Source organism: Scleropages formosus, chromosome 9 (genome assembly GCF_900964775.1).
Source record: "Scleropages formosus chromosome 9, fSclFor1.1, whole genome shotgun sequence".
Classification (NCBI taxonomy): domain Eukaryota; kingdom Metazoa; phylum Chordata; class Actinopteri; order Osteoglossiformes; family Osteoglossidae; genus Scleropages; species Scleropages formosus.
In genome coordinates this window covers 6,422,256-6,444,239 of record NC_041814.1, presented here as the reverse complement: position 1 = coordinate 6,444,239, position 21,984 = coordinate 6,422,256, and the positions used below count along the sequence as shown (strand labels likewise).

General features: G+C 40.8%; 1 protein-coding gene across 4 annotated transcripts in view; it reads right to left on the bottom strand.

Moving 5' to 3' along the window:
* The window catches only part of LOC108930594 (phosphatidylinositol 3-kinase regulatory subunit beta-like), a 50,117-nt gene extending 31,509 nt beyond the window's left edge, over positions 1-18,608 (bottom strand). For 3 of the 4 annotated variants that reach the window (XM_018745931.2, XM_018745934.2, XM_018745933.2), the window contains exons 1-2: positions 18,376-18,608; positions 2,627-3,423 (exon numbers count right to left, since the gene is read on the bottom strand). In XM_018745931.2, the coding sequence (XP_018601447.1) occupies positions 2,627-2,951 (325 nt within the window). In that variant the 5' untranslated portion in view covers positions 2,952-3,423; positions 18,376-18,608. Of the gene's footprint in view, positions 1-2,626; positions 3,424-18,245; positions 18,322-18,375 lie in introns of those variants that run through there. The other variant, XM_018745932.2, reaches the window with a different exon arrangement.
* Positions 18,609-21,984: the final 3,376 nt, after the last annotated feature.

Genomic DNA, 21,984 nt, shown 5'->3' with positions numbered 1-21,984 from the left:
TGGTGTGGCTTCTCCTCAGTCACTCTCAACTGGTGTTCAACATGTCTCAGTGACAGGTCTTCACTCTTTTCTATGAACTCTGCTTCCCTTTGTCTGCCACTACAATTCACACATTCTCCTGCCACTGGTATGTCAATGACACTCAGCTGTCTTCTTCCTTCTCCCAATCTACCAAGCCCTCTTACATTGCAGCTTGTCTCTTGAACACATCTTCTTCGATGTCTCCATATATCTCACAGCACTTTCTACAGAGCTCATCGTCCAGGCAATGGGGATATCCTGCCTGGATTACTGCAGCTTTCTCCTGGCTCAGCTGATCAGAAATGCTGCAACATGAGTAGTGGACTACTTACTAAAGAGTTGCCATGTATTTTTTCTTCTCACCTTTCTCCATTGGTTTCTTATGGCTATCCATATCAAGTTTAAGGCTCTGGTTATGGCCCACAAGATGGTCACAGGGTCAGCACCCGAATCTCTACAAGATTTGATCACTCCTTATACCCCTAAAAGAGTGGTATCCTTCTCTGCCTCACAACACTTGGTGGTCTCATTCACAAAAGGTCCTTGGTTCTAGTTCTTGGTTTTGGCTACATAGTGGTTGAATGAACTCCTCCTCCCCGTAAGAACTGCTGAATCAATTTCAGCATTCAGTTATTTCATAACTAATCTCTTTTGAATTCATCCATCTCCTGATATTCTAGCAGCTCCATAAATTTGCATGAGACTATCTGTTACAATCACCTGTGAATTTCTGACTGGACCCAACTCTACAGGCAGCTACTGTAACATGTACCATCAATAATGGCAGTATTGACTAACTGCACCTTGAAAATTGTGTGTTTACATCTAAAGCATTTTGCATGTGAAATGTATGTTTTACTCTGAGTTGTATGTTGTTTTGGATTTGGAAGAATCTGCTCTCCAGTTCAGATGAAATGCATGTCCTTGAACACTGGGAGGAAACCAGAGCAGCTGGATGAAAATCAAGTAAACAGAGGGAAAACTTGCAAACTCCTCATAGACTCAACCAAATTCAAACCCACATCTGATTCTACAGCCCAGATGCCATGAGGCACCAGCAGTGTTGGCTACACTACTGCAGCAAAAATTCTCATTTGCTATTACATTGGTTTTGGGGAAATGATGAGCCAGAGTACACAATTGTTCAATTTGCTCCCTCCGCCCCCAATTTACCGAATATCATGAAGACACCACAGTTGGTTAAGCTGATGAAGCAAAGCTTTGGAACACAATAAATCATTATTCCTAGGAAATAAAATCTTTTTTTGTCCAATGTTATGATAATGAACTGAATTTACATTATGTGCACCTTGATTGAGTTTTGAACATGATTGAAAACTCATAAAACATGAGTTTCAAATACACACACACACACATTTTCAGAACCGCTTGTCCCATACGGGGTTGCGGGGAACCGGAGCCTACCCGGTAACACAGGGCGTAAGGCCGGAGGGGGAGGGGACACACCCAGGATGGGACGCCAGTCCGTCGTAAGGCACCCCAAGCAGGACTCGAACCCCAGACCCACCGGAGAGAAGGACCCAGTCCAACCCACTGCGCCACCGTGCCCCCGAGTTTCAAATAAAGAAACCTAATTTTGTTATATACAGTAGTTGCCATACAGTCTGCAAAAAATGCAGAAACTATGAAAGGGATATCCACATACAACTTTTTAGACAGCTGTACTTATTGTATTTTTATAGTAAAACACTCGTTTTGCTTCTGTCAAACTTCAGCAATTATTTATTCTTAAGTAATGAAGTTATTTTAAAAAAATGCATTTACATGACTAGAAATTTCTTAAATGTTGTAAAACCTGCAGACAGCTGAAAACTAGAGCAGGAATCGTAACATTTTTGCAGCAACAACCATTTTCATCCTAGAAACAGATGGCACCTATAAAGTTTATACTCTCATACAAACTAATTCAGGCAACTGCAATTTTTTTCAGAACACAAAATATTAATGGCCTGACAACTAGAGGTTTGAAATACCACAAACTGATAAGAGTCAAAATTTTCAGAATGTTCCTTTCACAAAAAATAAATATTTACATATATTTATTTGTTTAGCAGACGCTTTTCTCCAAATCGACTTCCAATGAGCTCTATGTAGTGTTATCAGCCCACACACCTTATTCACCAAGGTGACTTACATTGCTAGATACACTACTTACAATGGGTCACTCATCCATACATCAGTGGAACACACTCTCTTTGTCTCACACACACACACACACACACACACACACACACACTATGAGTGACTTTAGAATCCACCTGAACAGCATGTCTTTGGACTATGGGAGGAAACCAGAGCACCCAGAGGAAACCCACTCAAACACAGGAAGAACATGCAAACTCCACACAGACTGAGCAGGGATCAAACCCATGTCTTGTCACACCACCCAGACACAGTGAGACAGCAACAATACTTGCTGTGCTACTGTACCACACATAATACTGTATAAAATAATATACTATACTAACAGTGCAGGTAATCCTCATTTTTGGTTGTAAAAGCCTGCTTGGCTTCCAGACTATGAACACTCAACTGTTACCTTGATGCATGAGAAGGAAAAAATGGCGATGAGTTAGATTCTTACCTTGTTGAGCAAGTGGAGGTTTAGGCCTGGGGGCAGCCGGAAGAGGCCTCTGGAAACGGGGTTGAGTGGACGGCAGTGACATTTTGACAGGTCCAACATACTGCACATATGTTCCTGGAAAGTCCCCTCTTTGCTTGGTGCGTTCATTGATGCCCACAATCCAACCCACTTGCTCGGGGTGTTCCTCATCACCCTCTTTAAAGCCAAGAGACAGCAGTGATGCCTTGTCAACGGTCAGGATGTCCCCTGGTAGAAGGTCAATATCCTCCTCCCAGTCCTTGTTGTAGACATATAGCGCACGGTACTGGAAGCCCTCGACAGCCATTTTTAGATTTTTACAATGATAATTTCTTTTAAATAAACGAGCAAAATAAGATACTAACTAGGGGTTGTGGGAATGCAAAGTAAGGTAAGTTTGCAAACAGAGGTGTAAATATGGAAGTTAATTTTATGCTTAATGAACGTACTGTCAAAAACTGAGTAACTGGTCAATGTAGACACAGATTTGAAATTGTGCTGGTTCAGAACTGGCCTGTGTTTGCAGAATAAAGCACTTTCCTTAGCTTGATGCCCCGGTTCAACCAAACAATGGAGCACAGTGACAGTGTTGGCAACATGCTCCTTCAAGCAGCCCGAGACGTGCGGGGCAGTACTTCACCAAAACAGGGCTCTGCTTGTGCCTCTTTAACAAACTAGTGTGGTTTGAGGGATGGGTGGAAGTGGTTGTACTGTGTCCTGTTGCTCTGCTGCGGGTGGCTATTTCCCCTTTACTGTTCCGAGTGGTCCAGCCACTGGACCTGCACAAAAGAGAAGTGGAACAAAAGGAAGAAAGGTTCATTCTCAATGAGTCTGCAAGATATACAACTCTATCATGAAGTGACATTGAGAAATAATGTGAAAACAATATTCTTTAGGTGTGTAAATTATGTTTTCTGAATGTGTAAGGGCCCTGTACTCCTTACATCATAAGTTTAAAGTATTATTGTGTGCAAAACTATATAACAATTTCTTCAGGAAAAAAATAACTAAAAATACTGACATAAATAAAAGTACACAAACAAAATATGGGCTTTGAAACTGCCCAAATGTTTGCCAATATGCCCAAAATATAGCTTAAAGGGGGGTTTCCCAAACATTCAAATGCAAAGAACAATAACCAAACCCCATATGTGAGAGTCAGTAATATTATGATAAACTTCTGGACCACTTTAAACAAGTGCATTTCCATCCTTTATAAGCTTACACACTAATTTAGCCAGTTCTGAAAATGTCAGTCTTTCTTATTATGAGCTACATAACACCATCTCAGTGATTTAGAACATTTTAATATAGTCTTCCTTCACCACATGTAGATAATGCAATCCTGAAAAATCCTTTGTAAGGGGAATTAAAGATGTAATTACATACATACATTCGAATACATTACATATCAATAGATTGGTACTGGTATGTATTACTTAAAAAAAAAATACAGAATTTTATAACATGACAACTATTGCTTGGCTCAAAGCATGAACAGGACCTCACAATGCACCGAAGCCTTCACTCTAACCATCTGTGTACAATAAAGCTAATATGATGCAACCTATCAGTAACCATGCTTTAACCAATGTTCAATTGTTAAAACAGTAAAATTTGTATCAAAGCATTTTTGATTAAAGTTTCAGATAAAAATAAATAAATTATTGAAAGAGGTACAAACTTGCCCAGGTAATTGTTATGAAGAAGCATGATGAAACGGTAAACTTTACTTTGCCATAACAGCTATGTCTAATGATAAAATCATGCTTTTCATTGCCTGTCCCACAAGATATTCAGGAAGAGAAACATGTACTCCAGACAAAGTGATCACTGAGTTGTGCATACAATCCTAGAAATATCACAAATGTACATTTTAGATGCACTCAGGGATGGGGAAAAAACAAACCAAAAATCTGATAAATTAATGTCACCTGCATTTAAATTTGCATTCAAAAATCTATTCAACAAACCTCACTGCACAAAGGAAATCCCACAACATGATTTTATTCATTAAGATCATTGCTACTCAGGACAAAAATGTGACTTAATTCTTTCAGTATTTAAGTCCATAAACCAATAATTTAAAATATTTTTACAAAATAGGAAGTTAAATATGCACTTTTTAACTATGCTTTGGCAATTTTTTTCCTCTTGCAGATCTTGATCCTAAGAGACAAAAGTTTTGGGGTGAAGCAGAGTAAAAAACACAGGCTAAACACATGAAATGGCACACACATATATAGCACAAACCAATGTTGAAACCCTTTCACATCAATTATTGCTGAACTGGAATGCAAGCAGAGTAGTTAACAGTACATTTAGTCTTTTGATTGCCAGACAGACATGACCATAAAAAATGTGCTTTAAACAAAGACACAGCCTTGTAGCCTAGAGCGCGAGTACAACAGCTCTGACCTGCCCTGGCACGTCCAGGCTCCTCGGCAGTGAAAGCAACACCCCTTGTCACAACACTGATATATTTATACAGAGCTCTTCTCCGCTCTCCTCATATTTTCATTGGAACATTTTTAGTCTGATCCTCCTCCAGATCCACAACGATGGAAATATCAGAAACGATGACCAAAAGGTCGGCTGGCTGTGTCCCTAAACAAACTGAGAATTTAAGCGTGCCGTTCTGCGACATGTCATGGATAAAACACAAAAAGTAGAACAAAAGGAATATATAGGTTTCTTTGCATTGTGCACTAGTGTAACGTAAATGTTTATATGTACCTAAAAAAAAAAAACTACTAGAATGGTGATGAGGAGTCGGCAATATTCTGGTGAAGTTTCATGCAGCTACTTGTGTGATGAACGTCGGTGCGTATGGGGAAAGAAACTAACTGTACTTAAGAGTCACATCTACAGCTATGTCTCGTTCTCCTAATGTAATGTACACATTGTATTTTCTATGAAATGTATGTCGCTTTGGAGAAAAGAGTCTGCTAAATGAATAAATTTAACACAACAAAACATATGATACTGCTTGCAAGAGCTCAGACAACATGTATTAAATATTTACACTTCATTCCATTTTTCTGTACCCTTCATCACGGAACCAAGAAAATCTGTTTTTTTCCTGCAATGTCCTGCATTCTTGGTTGATACAAAACAAAGGAGACAAGTGGGGAAAAGAGAAACATTATGGAAATATTTTTCAATTTAAATATTCAAGAGTACAGACTAGTTTGATGATGGATTCGTCCCTGACTCACAGCAACATCATAAATGTAAAGAAAAACTTATTTATTTAGCAGACACTTTTCTCCAAAGCGACGTACATCTCCTATAGTATATCTATAGTATCTATAGTACACCTCCTATAGTACATCTCCTAGTAGTATAATAGTTTGTGCATTACCTTAGAAGAAAATTTTAATTTTATCTTTAAATTTTATTTTTAATGTTCAGATGTAACCTATGCATGTGCAATAAGATTTTTTTTGCATCATCTTTTTTTTTTTTTTTAAAGGACAGAGAAAAAAATGCTTACATTAATACATTCTTGAACTTCTCAGGACAAATTTGAAGTGCACAAGAGAATTTCTCCCACTTTTAAAAATGTTTTGGTTTTCTCTTCAACTGCTTTTCTTCAACTCAAATCAAGCTTCAGTTCTTTCAAAGGGAAACCCTGGATAGTTTATTTTCAAAACATCAAACACAGCAAAATCTGTTTTTGTTTGATCACACTGTATGACAATTTCAGATATCATTAAACTGCTGTTTGGGAAGCTTGTGTTGTGTTACTGATCTGAAGCTCTACAGAGGGCACTGAAAGAAAAGTGTCTAACGTCCTATTCTAATGTCCAAGGACAATGATGTTGGATTTGGGTCAGCTTCAAATTCAAATTTTGGGAGTTGAACATGCTTCTCATAACCATAATAGTTAGACTGTCTCAAATATTCTCCTGATAAAAGTCTTGTTATTTAGGCAGTGATAATAACAATTAACACCATTTTTCCAGAGCAGTAATTTATCTAATAATCACAGATATGTTAACCGTAATACTTATGAAATATATACTTCATTTTGTTTTACTCTTTGCCTTTGTCAGTGATACTCATTGTGATGGTAGATGTTTTGGCAATTAATTTTGTAAAATTATTACTTCCTTCTCTGTGCCTGATACATGTACAGAATGTTATGTTTAATAATTAAAAAAACCATGATGCAGCTACTCATGTAATGTACAGTGGTATGTGACAAATCAACTGTACTCAAGAATCCTATATCTGCATCCAAACCTCTCCTCCTGTTGGTGTAATGCATTTTTTGTATTGTTTTGGAGATGTGCGTCGCTTCGGAGAAAAACAACTGCTGAATGAGTAAATGTAAGTATATTTACATTTCGTAGACACTTTTCTCCAAATCAGAAATCCCATGAACACTATGCAACAGAATCAGCCCACAACTTATTCACCCAAGGTGACTTACAACGGTATATACCCTACAGGCAGTCCCCGAGTTACGAACGCCTAACTTACATACAACCCGTAGTTACGAACCACCCCTTTACTGACCGGAAGTTTATTTCTGTCACCCTTAAGTAACAGTCAAATGAAAACTTCATAATTAAGCCTATTATATTAAAAATTTGAGTTACTGTACATACAATAGTTCATAATGACAAACGGGCACTGCTTTGCAACAAGCATCAAAACATTCCGCGTCTACAGCGGTTCGACGGTTCGTGGGCGTGTGAGCCCAGGGTAGAACAAAGACTTCCTTCCTTTCAGTCGGCCCACATTGATATTAAAAATGTCTTGTGTGTTACTGTATTTGGCTTTAATTTTTTTTTGTTTTTACCATCATAACCATGGCACCAAAGTGTAAATGTGATGCAAGTGATGGTGATGCATCCAAGAAAAGGAAAATGACCACGACTGAAACTAAAGTGGAAATAAAGCGAAAGGTGAAACGCCAATGAACATTGGAAAAGTAAAGTTTCTTTAATGTTTTGTGTGCATGCATGCACGCACAGGAGCGCATATACACTCTCACTCTCTCTCTATCCCTGAGAGAACACTCTGCTATAAAAAAGACACTTCTCAACCTCTTCCCAGTTGCGGAATGTCACTTGAGACAACCCCCCCCCTCCGTGTTCTCAAGCCTACCTCGCTTTCCTCTTCCAAGTCCCGTTCTTCATCGTTCCTCAGTCCTGTTCCACGTCCCTTTGATAATGACCACGATTTCAGATCCCTGCCTCTGTTAGATCGCCAATCAACTGACCATTCGCCCGTCTCCGACCAAGAGTACACATCTCATCCTTTGATTCTGAATAAAAGATTCTGCACTTGGGTCCAGCCTCCGTGTCCTCTGTTCATTATGACAGTAGTAACATTTATTATCTCTTTGTGTCTCTCTCTATTATAAATACTGTAGTTACATGTATTATTATTATCACTATTATCATGACATTGTTACATTGTATTATAATCATTATTACTGTATTGTTATATTAAAGATGTTTTAGTGTATCCGGAAGTGTTTCTTTAATGTTTTTGTGCATAGAAAAGTAGACAATATACTAAGAGAAACTGACGTTAGATACACACCATACCTAACTGTTCCGAATTACGTACAAATCCGACTTAAATACAGACTGTGGACACGGAACTCATTCGTAATCCAGGGACTGCCTGTACTTACAATGATCCAATAATGCCAATACCAGTGAAACACACTTTCTATCACTCACACACACTATAGGAGATTTTAGAATCTCCAATCTACCTGTATAGCAGGTGTGGGAGGAAATCCGAGCACTCAGTGGAAACCCGTGCAGACAAGGGGCGAACTTGCAAAGTCCAGACAGATTGAGAAGGGTTTGAACCAAAGTCCTCTCACACCACCCAGGCATTGTAAGACAGGAATGCTATTTGCTGTGCCACCATGCTGCCCATGTGGTTTAAGATGGTGTAACGGTGTGACATTAAGTATAAGTGTGTGTAAATGTGACTCAGGCAGTAAGTGGCTACTGGTCATCATCAGAATTCCACAAAGTAAAATAGATTTCTCTCAGACTTGAGTGCTTAAGGCTTCCAGAGAGATCAGAATTTGAGAAGGATTTTTAAAATACCCTTGTTCTGGTCAGTGCTGCTAATAAGGTTAAGCAAACCACGTCAATGAATGAAGTAACTTAAAGCATCTCTCTTTCTTGATATCAGGAAGCCAGACTGCCTTTATATAAGAGAAAAACTGACCAATAAAGGCAAAGACTCAAACAAAGTGATTCACCCTGTGGAGTACACACATTTCAAAACAATGAATAACAATCAAGACCATAGTATAGCTCCAAGAAGCCAAGAAGCAAAATAAATTTAGAGTGGCAGTGCAGCATGTAGAGCTGTTGCCTCACAGCACCTGGGTTGTTTGGGTGAAGGTTTGAATCCAGCTCAGTCTGTATGGATTTTAAACGTTCTGCCCCACTGCATGGGATTCCACCAACTGTCCAAAGACATGTTTTTCAGGTTAACTGGTGACTCTAAATTGCCGATAGCATCTGAATGCAAATGAAAATATGTGAGGCCGCCCTTTGACCCAATGCTGTTGCATCCAGGATGTTCCCTACTTAGCCTTACATTTATTCATTTAGCAGATCCTTTCTCCAAAGCAACTGCCAATGAACACTATGTAATATGTAACATTTAGCCCAGACCTTCTCACCCAATGTGACATACAATGCTAGATACACTACCTACAGTGAGTCACTCATCTATACAGCAGTGAAACACACTCTTTCACACAAACACTATGGTTAATTTTAGAGTCACCAATTCATCTGAACACCTGCCTTTGGATTGTGGGAGGGAACCGGAGCACCCAGAGGAAACCCATGTGAACAGGAGAACACTCAATCTCCACATTGACTGAGTGGGGATCAAACTCATGTCCTCTTGCACCACCCAGATGCTGTGAAACAACAGTGCTACGTACTGTGTCACCATGCCACCCAGGGCTTGTGCCCTGAGCTTCCAGGATAGGCTCCAGAGCACCGTGACCCTGAGATGGTTAAAATCCTAATAAAACAAAAAATTAGGTCTCATTAATCATTAAAACAGCAGGGCAACACTGTAATTTTGTACTGTTACCCTCCTGTTAATCACCATACTCTCAGTGTCACAGCCAAATCCCAGTCAGCTGAACGGACTCACATCTAAGGTCTCACGCACACAGCTCCTTTACGATGATTGTACAACAGCTGTGACACAATAGCTGTGCTGTACTTGTTCTTAATAAGAGTCTGAAAACCAGAACCTTTATGGCTATGCTACCTTGGAAAGGTAACATTTTATTTGGCCTACAAGGCATGTCTGAAAGCAAACTTACAACTAAAGGCTTTCCGCATTTCGGAATCTGGTACTGTGCTAGGGCTCCTGGAAAAAAAGTCCAGCTGTCTCAGTGTTCCCTTTTAATTCATTTGAAGTCAGTACTGACTACTTGAAATATGAAGCAGCATGTAAGGTGGATAAGACACACTTTGGCCCGTTTTCACTCATTTCTTCATTGGTGTACTCCAATCCACATTCATTATTCAGATGGCCAGCTAGTACCAAGAGTACAAAGTGTGCTTAGTACTGATTCCTAGATTCAAGGAAGTATGTCCATTGACCTCAAGCCTCTTCAAAAATTTTACTCCAGACAGGGCATTAATTGCACAGGCAAGAAATTGTCCTTCTTTCCCAGAGTTTATAAAGGATATTTGCAGAAAATAACTTAATAATGGCAGAAGCAGGAGACAAAAATTAGGGCCATGTTAGGGGATTACTGAATTTAAGTATGGCACTTAGATTATGGCTCTCTGAATTCTGCAAGGCACTGGCAGACAGACAATAACAGCTGCTTTTCTTTTTGTCCAAAAGGTAAGGGACTCACCACATCAGAGATTCCCTGAAATAGCTCCAACCTCAAGGTTCTGGGGACACATTTATTAACTGGACAAATACAAAAATTTGTTTTCACCTTGAGAAAGGTGGCTTATGTCCTCTGCCTTTTTTTCATCCAAGTGTTCTCTCTCGTCTCAGAGCACAACTATAGTCTCAATGAGACAGAGGACGATGCTGTCACGGCTCCAAAATTCATTACCTCATTCCAAGACATGATGTGGCTTCTCAGAGAGCTCATAAGGCACACATGCACAGTACAGGACGATGCACCGCACTTTAGAAAACTGACAACAACGGTCTCTAAAATCACAGCATTAACAATTAAAAAGAAAACTAAAATAAAAAGACTCATTTAACAGACCAGAGAGGGCAACACTCACCCCGCCTTTGGGCAGAGAGACAACTGGACAGGCACAGCAGGCACACAATTTGACAACCTCTGTGTTGCAGAAAAAAGGTGCCAGCATACCCACGTGGCACTGAAACACCCAACCATCGCCTGCACCACTCACGCCATCCATCCACCGCCACCCCCACCGCCACCACCAAAAAAAAATGCCTTCTTCTCTTTCTTGCACTCTTCATTAAAATAGGCAACCTTTCTGCAAGCCACTGCTTGCATGTCCTGCGTTTGTTAATTATCATTTGAAAAGGAGCCTTCTTATTCGGTTCTGCTCTTACCAACAATCTGCTGTAAATCAAACTGTACATCTAAACTAAAACACATTCAGGATTACCACACTACCACCATCATCACACAGTTCGGCAGAAACGTATGTAAACATTCGCAAGGATATAGTTGGAGACCTTGGAAAACAAAATTTTCAACCACTCCCCCCCTCCAGTCTTGTGAGCTTTTCATTCACAGAGATGCTACCATAAAAGAAATCAACAAATAAAGACAGAAAGTCACTGTTGCTAGAGAGGTAATGCAAAATGCACTTCAGGATTCTTATTGGACAATTCTCTGCCATGTGCCCAGGAATCACCAGCGAAGCTAGAACAAATCAAGGAAATGTTCTAATATTAGAAAATGTATCTAGGCAGTGATCAAGCTTCTGACCCTACATCTGCACCTTCTTCACACTTCTTACGCAGATTTATAACAGAGCATTCTTATACCTACCTATCAAAAACAATGGCTATACTTTCATACCAAACAACAATTTAACATAATTGAAATATGATAAAACACCTATTTATGCAGGAGACCAGGCACTAAGCAGGATATGTATAACAGTCCACAAAAAGGATGAGGGGAAAAAGAAATGGCTGTTAAAATTAATTCTGCATTCAGTAGCTTGTTGCACAAACATGTGTCTATTGTATAATACATTATACACCACGTACAAACTAAAAGTACATTGTTTAGGTCACTACTTCAGTTTCAGCTGATACTGTTATGACAAAACTGAAAGTATGGTTCAACTGAGGAACACAATTTCTGAAATTTCACTAAAATTTAACACAATTATTAAACACATTCTGTAAATACAACTTTGTAGAGGAGCAAAAAAACTTCCTATTTATCACCACAAATCTCTAATCTAATCAGCCCTCATTAAATGTATGCCTTAGATACATCAACGTGTACAGGCATCCCTTGATTTAAAAAAATTAACCCATTCCTAAAAATGGTGCGGATACTGAAATTTCCGATACCAAAAGCTTAATTTCCTATTATTTTAAATGGGAAAAATGTGTTCCCAGTCCATCCAAAACCCCAAAACCAATTTTTCCAAATATAACTTAAATACATATAACTATCAACCCATGATTCTAGCACAATGTAAAACACATAAATTAACATTTATTCATTTAGCAGATGGTTTTCTCCAAAGAGATGTACATCTCAAAGGACAATACAGCAGTAGAGGAGAGGTTCGGATGCAGACAAGTAATTCTTGGGTAGTTGATTTATCACATACCATATGAACCAATATATATTACACGAGTAGCTGCATATAGGGTTCAATTATTAAACTAATTATTAGAAAATTAAACACCTATACATTTATCAAGCATTTACGTGATTAGGACAGAAGTAAGTCCGAAAGAGATGAGTTTTGAAACCCTTCTTAAATGTTGAAAGAAATTCAGCAGCTGAGAGTAAGAGGGTGAGGTCATTCCACCACATTAGAACCAGAACTGAAAACCTTTGTGCTTTTAATTTTGGACCTCTTGTGTGTGGGTTCACCAAGCGAGCAGAGGTGAAGGAGCGCAGCAGTCTGGTTGAGATGTAGTGAGTGATCAGGTCTTTAAGATATGAGGGAGCATATCTGTTGATGGTTTTGTAGGCTGTAACCAAAGTCTTGAATTTTAACCCAGCATCTATAGGATGCCAATGCAGAGAGATGAGGACACAAGGGAACACTTTGGAAGGTCAAACACGACTTGTGCAGCAAGTGCTCCATTTCAGCTGGAGAGGCTGGATGGCAGAGACTGGAAGGCTAGACAGGAAAGAGTGGAAATAGTCCAGGCATGATATCTCCATGGTCTGACCCAGGAACTGTGTAGAGTTTGTTGTGAGATAAAGACTGATACTGTGAATGTTATGCAAGATGTATCTCTGTTAAGAGAAAGTCAGACTTGAAGTGATCATTACTCCCAGGCTCTTAGCCAATGACATAGGCAAAAAGAGCGAGATGTCCAGTGTGATAGAGAGTTCTCTACAAGAGGATGGACCAGCTGGGAGGTGAAAGATCTCTGTTTTGAAAAGGCTGAGTTGTCGGTGGTGATCAAACATCTGGGGACAAAAGTCTCAGAGGTAGGCGGTGATGTGCAAGGAAATGTCTGCAGCTACACATGTAGACGAAATGTAGTCTGTATATTTCTTTATTTAACAGATGCTTTTCTCCAAAACAAAATACATCTCAGAAAACAAAGAAAAATGCATTACATCTGTTACCTTTGCTGTCCTGCTACCACACTGTGCTTAGAAGACAAAACTGCCCAGGGTTGAGCTACTATCCAAGCATAGTGTCCACTTTTTTATTGATCAGTTTTCCCTGGGATGAGCAATAAACAAAAACCCACTTCGCACACTCTGTTAACAGTTAACTTTCTAAAACTGTGCACTTGCTAAAATGCACATACATACCTGAAAATCCATCAGCTAAACTGCTCTGCTGTCTCCTCAATCATTCGATTAAACAAACCCAATGTGGCCAAAACACACTCGCAGAAATTCCAGATACACACTCAAGAGATACCTGTATTTTCAAAATGAAATGAAATGCACAATTACTTCATGACCAAGCACAAAACATGATATACTTTCATTTATTCATTTTCTGACGTAATCTGACCCCTCTACCCCGATATGTGCTTGCCCCAATCATAACTTTTATGAAAACACCAAATTATACATAATAATTGGCAGCCTGTCAATCTATACAAAATCATAAGATGACAGATTTCATCACAATTTGAAATTTTTTCCTGTGGCTAAAATAATAAAAATTAGACAGTCTCAGACTGTTATCCCTTCTAAATCATAACTTTATTTCAGACTACAATCTTTCTTTCCCATATAAGATTCAAAGGTTCACTTTTCCACACAAATTGTATCCTGAAACATGCAAAGCTTAAAACCAAGACTGAATAAAATGCAGAAGTTAGACAACTGTACCAATTTAGACTAAGATTTTAACAGATCTTTCTTTCCTTTGAAATGATTCTTTTCAGTTAAAAAAAAAAAAAATGTAATGAAGTGTATAAAACTCCCTTCCATAGCCACCTGTCTTGGAATTTGCAGGCAGTACACAGTGTTAAATGCTGAGGCAGACTGAGTCATTTGACAGTCGCTGTACAAAGTAGTACACTCCAGTACAGGCATCGGATATGTTGCATAACGAACTACAAACAGACTGGCTATTGACTCCATGTAAAAATAAAGGGGGATTACAAAGCTACTATTAGGTTGAGGACCTTTAATGAATGAAGTAATCAACAAAACCTTTCTGGGATGAAAAAGGTTTCTGCTAAATAGCTCAATGATTCCATCAGTTAATTTTTTTGAAGGTGGAACAATAGGAAGTGCTGATGCCTCATCTCTGAGGCTTTGGGTTTGGATATGGACTCAAATCTGGCTCAGTCTATATGGAGTTTGAATCTTCTCCCCTGGTTTGCTCCGGGGCTCTGGTTTCCTCTCACAGTTCAAAGCCCTTTTTTAAGGAGACCAGTGACCCTAAACTGCAGTGTATGTCAGAGTGGATGAGTTTTTTGTAATGTACAGCAAAGAATTTTTATCCTATCCAAGATGCACCCTGCCTCAGACCCTATGCCCTATACGACAGACTGAGCAATTGTGACTCTGCATTAGAAAAGTGCTTCTTGATAATAAGGCAAAAAAAATCTCTTTGGCATATAAATTAACTGAAGCATAATGTGTCAAAATGGACAGCCTGAAGCATGCAGCTTAGGCCTGCACTTTTCGGGACACTTATCAGACCCCATACATGCTAATTTTTGCTAAACATGAGCTTATATTTAAATTGACATTACTGAGCAGTTGATTGAATGGATGACACGATTCAAAGTACATTAAGCTAAGACTAATTAAATTCCCCAAATAATTAGTTCTATTTAACCATTCTATTTAATATAAGAGCTCATAACAGACAACTCAACAGGCAAAAAAGTACAATAAACAAGGATCTACAGCAGCAGTATTGATATCCTGTAGCTTAGAAAGATGCAAACCATAACCATGACCAACAATATCTTTGATTTTAAAAAGTACATAAATCCAGCAACAAACCTCTTTGAAACAGCCTTTAGTGTTTATAGGTATCTGTCAAGGTACAGACAAAAACCTTACTGTGTACACATTATCTGGTATTTGGACGAGATACAACATTTGGAAAATACTGCTTTCAATCATTCATAATACTAGAACACCACAGATTCTATTACCACTCCAGTCATGTTTCAATATTGACTACATACTATCAGCTAAGTTGATAAAGTCCAATACTTAGAACAATTTACAAACACACACACACGCACACATTTTCAGAACCGCTTGTCCCACACGGGGTCGCGGGGGAACCGGAGCCTACCCGGCAACACAGGGCGTAAGGCCGGAGGGGGAGGGGACACACCCAGGACGGGACGCCAGTCCGTCGCAAGGCACCCCAAGCGGGACTCGAACCCCAGACCCACCGGAGAGCAGGACTGCGGTCCAACCCACTGCGCCCCCTCAATTTACAAATAATGAACAGAAAATATCTTGGAAATCTATAGTTATGTACATAGTTATATTTGAATATTACAATTTTTGGTAGCTCTGTATACTGTACTTTCAAAACCTGTCCAGCTGTTGAGTCATAACATGAAACTCTGGGGAAAAAAACACAACAAAAAACCAATAAATAAGCAAAAAACCCACAATCTATTCTAAGCAGTCTTCCTAAGAAGATAACCAATATTAATCACAAGATCAATAGAGGGCTCGACAGCAACTCCGGCAGCAAGGGCACACTTCTGAAGTGCAAGTTACTGAAAGCCCTACAGTAGCCTAAAGCTCAGGCAATGACTTGAGTGAGAAATTTGCCATTTAAAACCAGAAATTAGACAGAGGCAGAACATAACTCACATTGTCTCATGTTTGCTAATTAGAAGAGAGGCATCACCATTGGTCCTCAAAGGCACTAGAAATAAGAGACGTGTCTCCCATTTGTTTGGCATTAGCTCTCCTACATGGTGATGCACGACCATAAATCTGCAAGGAAAGCGATCGCCTTGGCAGGGAGCGTATGAGGGAGGCATGCATGCTGCCTTCAAGGAATTCTTGGGTGTGGGGGTTGCTGCAGACAGTAGAATCTTGTAGAGAGCTGGAATAAGAAACTGGATAAGAAAAATCCTGAAAGAAATATATAATATTAAACTTGGGTAAGTGTACTCTTTCTCAAACATTAATGATTAATGCAAAAGCAGAACAGGGAAGTTCAACATGAGGTTGTCCAATAGTTTCACCTCACATCCCTCACACTTTTATATGTTCCACCCCTGAGCTAAGTGCTGATGATAGCTGATGTTGAATCCCTCCAGACTTCTGAGTTCAGAGTAATATTTATCAGCTTGGTCAACTCCCCTTAGAACAGAGTCATTTACTAAGTTGAGAGATATTGCATGGGAAACATCCAGCCTCAGCCCTACAGTTCTGCAAGTTTTATAAAACCTGTTCAAATTACTTACTATCCAAATATTTCAACACAGCAATGAAGACCTGAGAGAGTAAAACCCAGAGCACCATGCAAACCTTAAGGACCAGGGTTAGGTAGCCATGTGTAACAAAGATACTGTTTGTTTAAAACCACCTATTCTATACATTCTCTGGCCCAGGTTCTGTAGCAAGTACTGCTGGGAAGAGCACTGCATCACTTTCTTAAAATGTTACAAATAATCCTAAAATCCTTTAAATTTACAGGGTAGTCAATCACCTCCTTTCACTAGGGACACATTCTTTCTAAGAATGTAGGTGTTATCTCCAGAAAGAGGAGCATACACCTTTACCACAAGTTAACATGTATTGTGTGCTAGCTGGCCATCTCTCCTGCCTGCAAAAAAAAAAAACAAAACAAAACAAAAGAAAAAAAAAAAAAAAAACACAAGCCCAAAGAGTTTAGCAGCAACTATCCAGTGTTCCATAGTGTTATGGACTTCTAAGCAGTGGAGATGCGAGGCTAGAACTTCACCATGTACGTTTATGTTGATTCATTTACCTAACGCTTTTCTCCAAAGCGACTTACAGCATTAAGATACCTACAACTGTTTACCCATTTATACATCTGGGTAATTTTACTGGAACAATTTTAGGGCAAGTACCTTGCTTAAAGGTACTACAGCCGGAGATCAAACCTGCGACCTTTGGTTCCGAAGGCAGTAACTCTAACCACTACGCTACCAGCTGTCCCACGTTCTCAACGAACAGCCATATGAAGGTGAAAAGAGCAAATCCAACACCCCATGATACAGACAGTGGGTTCTAAAAGATGTATTTCAACGGCAGGATCCTTTCTCTGACATGTCCACGGTCGGCTGCGACTCAGAAAGCCGAAGCAGCTGGATCCAACGTGGAGCAAAGAGATCTTCCCCATCCCTTGTCCCAGCACTTCGGAGACAGCGAGGCTCAACGGTGCCAGCAGCACATCTGACACACATGTGGACAAGCAAGGTTACTGCTCTTCGTGGTACAATATTATATATATATATAAGCTGCCACATGTCCGTGACAGAAACATTGGGACTGGGGAGAGAGACTACCAGGTTTTTTCCTCACGCAAACCTTATCATATGGATGAACGGTCGTGTTTTCCAGCAACTAGTCGGATCGCAGCACACCACGTGTGTGTGTGTGTGTGTGTGTGTGTGTGTGTGTCCCGGCCCAGCAACACTCACTCATTCTTCCCTGATCGCTGCATGCAAAAATGCTCTGCCGCTGCACACACTCCTGACGCACGCACGCAGAGCCCGCTCCATGTAGCGAGTTAAACGCAGTGACTTTGCGTTTGATTCTTTCACACAGCAGCTGCAGCCCAAGTGCTGTTCACTGCGAGAGAGCCGAGCGTGTGACGGGAATTATTATTATACAACAATGTAACACAGCCCCGCTGGTACCGTTAGGTTAGTGCACTGGCACTTCAAACCGCAAGAATTTTCACGAAAGTTTACGGAATAAAAGTACTGTATAAAAGTGAAGAGTTACCGAGTGAGCCGTTCGCTTTGCACCAACTCGTTCCCTCAACACACTTGTGGCTCCACTTCCTTCCACCATTTTCCAGCCCGTACTCCGTACGGTACTGTAAAAACGTGCAACAACTTATCCCAAAACTCACCCGCAGATCTCTGGCGCTGTTCAAAAATGTCCGTGTTGTGTCCGTCTCCTTCCTTGCACTGCAGTCTGAAACGATGTGTCTGTCTGCTCCGGTGTGCAGTTCTCCGTCCCTTCCCCGCGCTCCGGCTCCTCCGCCACTTTCCGTCGCCAGTCCGTCCGTCCGTCCGTGGGCGCGCGCGCACGCGGCTCGCCTGTTCCCTACTCAGCCATGTTCCCGCACGGGAGGCGAGGAACTCGGCGCCGCGCGGAAACTGACGAGCGCAGCCGGGAACTCACGAGCAGCTCCCTCGCGCCTCCTGGGCGTCCGAACCGTGATGCAATCGCTTAACCCTGAGTTACGGCGCGGGCCACTTCGCTCGCGGTTGGGCGCGCGCTTTCACACTCCCCCTCACTGTTCCCGGTCACCAATTACCTCTCGTCTTCCATAATTTCATAAAAACAGATTTAATCCCCATTTCAAGCCGGGTCGCTACCTAGTTTCTATATTGATTTGCAGCAGACTTCTGCGATAAGAAAAACTGCTCTGATACACACACATCTTCTGAACCGGCGCTTGTCCGGGGTCGCGGGGAACCGGAGCCTACCCGGCAACACAGGGCGTAAGGCTGGAGGGGGAGGGGACATACCCAGGACGGGACGACAGTCAGTCGCAAGGCACCCCAAGCAGGACTCGAACCCCAGACCCACCAGAGAGCAGGACCCAGTCCAACCCACTGCGCCCCCTCTGCTCTGATATATATATATATATATTTATTACAGTTACCAGACGAATGTATTTCGTTCTGAATGTCAGTTGTGGGACATGATGAGCTTGCAATAACCAGTCTAGTACATGATATTGTTCATGTTTTAAGGCATGAGAGGCACAAATTATAGAACCTTGTTTTAGGGCCAGTGCATTATTCCAGCTGGAGAAGCAGTCCACCTGAATGGAGAAAGGATAAGCAACCTAAATCTTGCTTCATAGTGCCCAGAAAAATGATGAATGCATCAGATATAGAGCAGCTGCCTTTAGACCCAAAGGTTGCAGTTTTTAATCGCACCTCGATCTGTAGTACCCTCAGCCAGGTACTTACCCTAATTTGGCCCAGGACAATTAACCAACTGCTGTACAAATGGGAAAACAATTGTAAGTAGCTTAACATAAGTCATTTTGGGGAAAAGCGTCAGGTAATAGAATAAACGTAAAATGTAATGTACGTGCATATAAAGGCATCACTAAGTAGCGTGTGACACGTAACTCATTTAATGAGCCCATTATGTGTGTGAACATGCGCATTTTAGAAAACCACAGGTGCAAGAAACAAAACCCCGAGAGAAGACTTTCTGACAAAACCATTTTATGTACTGGATATGTAAAAGCTGCACACAAAAAATATGAGTAGTTCTGAATTGTGTGCATCATCTGCAGAGACATTTTGAGCACAGCCTTGACAATACAAAAACAAAATCTACTGTATTTTTACTCTATAGTACAATGCTATAGGAGGGAAAAATCCACTAATTCAACAGGTGAATCACTGGTTAAAATCACTTCACGGTGAATGTAGGAGAATGCTTATTCTGAAGTTTAGGTCTGACCAACATATAATCATGCATCTTAAAATTTATATTGCAGGCCTAAATACCCTATACCGGCGTTGAAGAAACTGATTGTCAATGAAATGAACTACAGGAGTGGAAGCTGCTCTACATCTTTCCTGTGGTCTTGCTCTCTCCTGTCTGTGCACGAGTGTTCAACCATCACTATATTACTGCTGCCTAGTGGTGAAAATAAATTTACACGCCTGCAAGGACAAGCTTTCTTCAGCAGGTAGGCAGTCCCTCAAAGACCAGCAGTAATCTCCAGCAGAAAAATCTGATCTATAAATATCAGTGCTTGCAAACAGAAAATAGATCAAATGTATCAATTTCCAAATCTTCCCTCCAATAGAACCTGCTGAGGCATCTGAACAATTACCCTCAGTCTTAGAATTCTACCATGCCATTTTCCCTCCACATTGCCTCATCCACTTGACCACTTGACCGACCAGACTATCGGGCGTCGAATCGACTCCGCTGGTCACAGCACGCTTTCCATTCCTCTCTGGATCGCGCCTTCCTCATCCACGTAGCTCCAAACGTTTTTCTTATGTCGTCAATCCATCGTTTTGGAGGCCTTCCGCGTGGCCTTTTCCGCTCACACGGATACCACTCGACAATTGCGCGAGTCCACCGATTGTCGGTGAACCGAGCTACGTGTCCGGCCCATCTCAACTTTTGCTTCTCGTACTCGTTGATGACGTCCCTCACGCCGGATTTCTCTCTGATCGTCTCACTCCGGATATGTTCTCTTAGTGATATTCCCAGCATAGATCTCTCCATCGCCCTTTGAGCAGTTACCAACCTTTGCTCTTCTCTCTTCGTGGTGGCCCAAGTTTCACTGCCGTATAACATTGCAGGTAAAACTGTGCCATTGAAGAGGTTCGCACGGGTGGTCTTATCCAACTTTCCTTTGAGCACATCCTTGATGGAGTTGAACGCTTTCCATCCGGCCCTTATCCTTATTCCACATTGCCTCATAAAACTTTTTTTTTCCATGCTTATACCATTTCAGCTTAGCCAGTGAAGTATACACAAAGTTGTGCTTCAGTTAATCACGTTTAAACGTCTCTGGTGTTTACTCTGAGTTCTCCGTTGTTTTGGAGGAAACCATTTGCAAAATGGAGGGGGGTGCGGTGGCACAGTGGGTTTGACCGGGTCCTGCTCTCTGGTGGGTCTGGGGTTCAAGTCCTGCTTGGGATGCCTTGTGATGGGCTGGCATCCTGTCCTGGGTGCCCCCCCAGCCTTGCACCCTGTGTTGCCGAGTTAGGCTCCGGCTTGCCGTGACCCTGCATAGGACAAGCGGTTTCAGACTGTGCATGCATTTGCAAAATGCATACATGTACATTACCATTTTACTAGAGATAAAAACTTTGCCGGTATTGGGGAGGAGAAAAGGCAATAGCATAGTAATAGTACTGTACACAAATGCTGCAGTAGACCTACTAACATGAATCCCCCATTCTTAGAAAATCTGTAATTTTACACGTTTATACAGGGGACACACATGAGCAACTGCAGAACCTAGGACTTGAAATGGTAACCCTCATGTTAGAAGTGATCTTTGTACCTGTTCACTGATGCATGGATGAGTGACCCTTTGTAAATAGTGTGTTACCTTGGTGAATAAGGTGTGTGGGCTGGTAACATGACAGTATCCATTGGAAGTCACTTTGAAGAAAAGCGTCTGCTAAATAAATAAATGTAAATGGACCTAGTACGGTTTACTGTTTGACCCCATAGACAATTTTAGATAATCTTCTGGATTTCCATCCTTAGTAACATAAAACCAAAATGTAATTATGTAATGTGTGTAGTAGATGACCAGACAGTGGAAAACATTATCCTGTTGTGTTTTTTTTTTTTTTTTTAAGAGAAAAAAAAAAAAAAAAAAAAAAAAAAACACCTCCATCTAAACTGAATTGCTAAATAAAACTTTCCCAAACTGAAATCCCACAGACTTCCTGCAGGGTGCCAATGTTTTAAATGTAGAAATGACAGCTATTTTGCATTTGCATCATTTCAGTGG